Source organism: Cherax quadricarinatus, chromosome 100, assembly GCF_038502225.1.
Source record: "Cherax quadricarinatus isolate ZL_2023a chromosome 100, ASM3850222v1, whole genome shotgun sequence".
Lineage (NCBI taxonomy): Eukaryota > Metazoa > Arthropoda > Malacostraca > Decapoda > Parastacidae > Cherax > Cherax quadricarinatus.
Genome location: NC_091391.1, coordinates 11,295,252 through 11,300,154, shown reverse-complemented (window position 1 = coordinate 11,300,154; position 4,903 = coordinate 11,295,252). Strand labels below are relative to the sequence as shown.

The 4,903-nt window shown below is 38.1% G+C and overlaps 1 protein-coding gene across 1 annotated transcript; it reads right to left on the bottom strand.

The window, feature by feature from the left end:
- Positions 1-1,774: 1,774 nt before the first annotated feature.
- Positions 1,775-4,329, bottom strand: LOC128704713 (zinc finger protein 84-like). Its single transcript, XM_053799858.2, has one exon. The coding sequence runs from the start codon at positions 3,300-3,302 to the stop codon at positions 1,842-1,844; it is 1,461 nt and encodes a 486-aa protein (XP_053655833.2). The 5' UTR covers positions 3,303-4,329; the 3' UTR covers positions 1,775-1,841.
- Positions 4,330-4,903: the final 574 nt, after the last annotated feature.

Sequence of the window (4,903 nt, the reverse complement as noted above, 5' to 3'; positions counted from 1 at the left end):
TCCGGGATACCGGAGAGGGATCGGGACATCGGCAAACTACGCCACTGCCAAGAACCCCAACGGAATGGGATGGACCCCGGTACCCTTTCCCCTACCTAGGAACTAGCACGCCTGTGGGAAAAACCCCAAAGGCCAAAAAGAGGAAGGGCAAAAGGGAGGGGTAGGGAGGAGGAGGATTAAAGGAAAAAGGGAAGGGGAGATTGGGGGGTAATTAGGTTCGGTCTGAGGAAGGAGACCAACAGGTCTAATTCCTCAGACCAAGAGCCTCTTCACCATGCCAAGGAGCCCCCCTTGAAGAGGCCCCTACCTAGAAACTGTAATGCCAGAGGGAAGGACCCCAAAAGCATCATACAGGATGGGGAAAAGGGGAGGGTTGGGAGGGGGGAGGAAGGGGGAAAAAAGAGGGGTGGGAAGGATGGGATAGGGAAGGGAGGATTGGGGGGTAATTAGATTCCATTGGAGAAAGAAGTCCAAAAGTTCCAATTCCTCAGATTGACAGCCTCTTTACCATGACATGGAGCCTCCCTTAAAGAGGTTGCAGGGGTGCGTCATTCCTGCTACCCTCTACCATTTTTTTTGGGGGGGGGCAGGTGACAAGTGTATTTCCAACCAACTGTTAGTCACTCGACTAGCAGCTCTCATCAAATCTGTATTTGTACCACTCCTGTTTATGTTATTATGTTTTTGGGGTTAAGTTGATATTAATAACAGCTTCACTCTTGTTTAAGATTTTGTGCAGCAAATTTTTCCTGTCTTGGTTTGGAATTGTTTTGGCCTTGTTGGCTTGGGTCATTCAACACAGGTGAGATAAGAGGGACAGCACAGATCTTGAAAAGATCTCACAGTCAGACATCTCTACCCACGCTGGTCCCCCTTCTACTCATAGGTGACACCCAATCAGCTACACACAATTCTAGCAGCCATCCCCCACTTATAACTCCACCAGTGTTTCATGGGGGTTCTCTACTAGTGACTCAACTGCTTCACAAGTGTTGTCATGGTCAGAGTATCACAGCACCTCTGTTCATCAGAATCCCTATGCATTTTGGGGTCACCGTCTACTCAGTGTGTCAAGAGGCACGTCGACCTGTGACCCCCCCCATCATCAAAAAAAGGCTCAGTGTTCAAAACCATGATTCTGAGCTACATGCCCAGAACATTGGCAAGGCACCATTCTTAACTACATATTGTGTACATATTAGCTATGAATCACTAATTATTTATATATTTAAGTTTTCATTTCTTTGTTTCAAGTAGGATTAATTTCACATTTAAGTGTTTAATATTTACTAATTTTTTTAAAATAATAAAATTTTTGTGTTATGTTATCATTAATTTTTCTATCTTTTAATTTCCTTAAGGTGGAACCAGCATTATCAAATACTCAATGAGGGTCTGATAGGGATGCAGAACCTTCACAGGAAAGGCTGGGTAGGGGTCAGCCTAGGAAAGATGTGGGAGGGGCTTGGACTTCCAGCAAGCATGCGTGAGTGTGGTAGATGGGAGTGAATGGAGACAAACTGTTCTTAGGACTTGATGTGCTGTTGGAGAGGGAGCAAGGTAACATTTATGAATGGATTCAGGGAAACCAGCAGGCCGGACTTGGGCCCTGGAGATGGGAAGTACAGTACATGCATTCTGAAGGAAGGGTATTAATGTTGCAGTTTTATAACTCTAGTGTAGGTGCAAATCTGGCAAGACAGTGATGGAGTAAATGATAACTAAAGTTTTTCTTTTATGAGCCACCCTACCTTTGTGGGAAATGGCCAATGTGTTAATAATAATTTTTTATTTTTTATTCTCATGTGTCCATAACTAAAATAACCCTGATACATTAAACACTAACATGTTTTATCTCCTGTATGTACTCGCATATGTTTCACAAGATTGCCTTTTTCAGTAAAACATTTCAGACACTCTGAACACTGAAAAGGTTTTTTTCCTGTGTGTATTTGCATATGTGCCACAAGAGTGTGTTTCTGACTAAAACATTTCAGACACTCTGAACAGTGAAATGGTTTATCTCCTGTGTGTAGTTTCATATGTCTCACAAGACTGCCTTTTATAGTAAAACATTTCAGACACTCTGAACACTGAAATGGTTTATGTCCTGTATGTTTGTGCATATGTGCTGCAAGACTGCCTTTTTCAGTAAAACATATCAAACACTGTGAACACTGAAATGGTTTATCTCCTGTGTGTATTCGCATATGTTTCACAAGACTGTTTTTCATACTGAAACATTTCAGACACTGTGAACACTGAAATGGTTTATCTCCTGTGTGTATTCGCAAATGTGTCACAAGATTGCATTTTACACTAAAACATTTCAGACACTCTGAACACTGAAATGGTTTTTCTCCCGTGTGTACTTGCATGTGTGTCACAAGATGGTTTTTTACAGTAAAACATTTCAGACACTCTGAACACTGAAATGGTTTATCTCCTGCGTGTATTTGCATATGTTTCAAAAGATTGCCCTTTTGACTAAAACATTTCAGACACTCTGAACAAGGAAATGGTTTATATCCCGTATGTACTCGCGTATGTTTCAGAAGACTACCTTTTTCAGTAAAACATTTCAGACATTCTGAACACTGAAATGGTCTTTCTCCTGTGTGTACTCGCATATGGTTCACAAGATCTCTTTTCACACTAAAACATTTAAGACACTCTGAACAATGAAATGGTTTTTCTCCTGTATGTACTCGCATATGTTCAACAAGATTGCCTTTCCGAATGAAACATTTCAGACACTCTGAACACTGAAATGGTTTATCTCCAGTGTGTGTTTGCATATGTTGAACAAGACTGCTTTTCTGAGTAAAATGTTTCAGACACTCTGAACACTGATATGGTTTTTCTCCTGTGTGTACTCGCATATGTTCAACAAGATTCCTTTTTGCACTAAAACATTTCAGACACTCTGAACACTGATATGGTTTATCTCCAGTGTGTGTTTGCATATGTTGAACAAGACTGCTTTTCTGAGTAAAATGTTTCAGACACTCTGAACACTGATATGGTTTTTCTCCTGTGTGTACTCGCATATGTTCAACAAGATTCCTTTTTGCATTAAAACATTTCAGACACTCTGAACACTGATATGGTTTATCTCCAGTGTGTGTTTGCATATGTTGAACAAGACTGCTTTTCTGAGTAAAATGTTTCAGACACTCTGAACACTGATATGGTTTTTCTCCTGTGTGTACTCGCATATGTGTTACAAGATTCCTTTTTGCACTAAAACATTTCAGACACTCTGAACACTGATATGATTTATTTCCTTTATGTTTTTTCATATTTTCAAGAGAAGGTATTTTATTTTAAAATACTTTTGTTATTCAACAGAGGTATTATTAATGTTTCTTATGTACTCTCATGCATATTTTAAGATTTACTTTTTAAGCTATTTTGGACATTGAAGACACAGTTTTCCTCATGAATATATTATCAGGTTACAAAACTATTTCTACTTATGAGCTCTAATTAAGTTAATTTCTTAAAGGATTGCAGTGATTTTTTTTGGGAGGGGGGTTAGTAAAAAACTAATGTATGTATTAGAACTCTGCAGATACACTGAAGAACATTTTTTATTATTTCTTAAGAAGTTTAAACATAAATTTTCTTAAAATTCTTAACTACAGCATTACTTACTTGTATTTTTCTTTGAACTGCTTTGTAATTTTTAGATTGAATTCTATTTAGGAAAACAATTTTTTTATAATACCTGGCCAATTAAAAATTCATCAGAAACACAAGTGATGCTCTTCTTCTAATACTGAAGGTATAGTGTCCATTTAGGTACAACCTGGAAGTGTTCCAGAAAATACTTCTGCAGTATCAGTTGTTGTACAAAACAGATGTTTGTTGATGTACTGGAGATATAATGTCTAGGAAGATACAACCTGGAAGTGTTCCAGAAAATACTTCTGCAGTATCAGTTGTTGTACAAAACAGATGTTTGTTGATGTACTGGAGATATAATGTCTAGGAAGATACAACCTGGAAGTGTTCCAGAAAATACTTCTGCAGTATCAGTTGTTGTACAAAACAGATGTTTGTTGATGTACTGGAGATATAATGTCTAGGAAGATACAACCTGGAAGTGTTCCAGAAAATACTTCTGCAGTATCAGTTGTTGTACAAAACAGATGTTTGTTGATGTACTGGAGATATAATGTCTAGGAAGATACAACCTGGTAGTGTTCCAGAAAATACTTCTGCAGTATCAGTTGTTGTACAAAACAGATGTTTGTTGATGTACTGGAGATATAATGTCTGGGAAGATACAACCTGGTAGTAGTCTTCCACAAAATACTTCTGTAACAGAAACATGAGTCAGTATAGTACAATATTCTACCATTACCAACCAACATATTGAACTAGAAAATGACAAATTTGTTTGTATTATTATAAGTTTCACTAAATAAAATTGTCACTTATAATTTAAAGGAGTAAAAGAAGTAAAGAAGTTTTCAGGCATGATATATAGAGAAATCTCAGCATTCAAACTTAATTAAATCCAGAAGGTTGTTCCAGTGCCAATTTGTTCGAGTATTGAACAAATTCTTTCCAACCAATTTTCTTTTTGGTTAGCTGTTATCTCTAATCTTTGTAGGCTCTATGGTGACTTATTTATACAAATAATATAAATTATATATTATAATCAAATTCAGTGCTAAACCGACAAGGGTCATGCAGGGCTGAGGGGCAGAAAATAGTGCTGGGGCTATAAACAGCTAGGTGGAGAGGGGATCAGAAGTGAGGGCAGATGAGGCTTGAAGGGACACTAGAGGCTATGCGTCAAAGTTCATATAGTAAAGCAGCTGCTGACAGAAAGTCAAAAAATGATCAGAAATCAAAGGCAGGGCCATCTGCAAGAAAGGAAGATAAAGTAAGA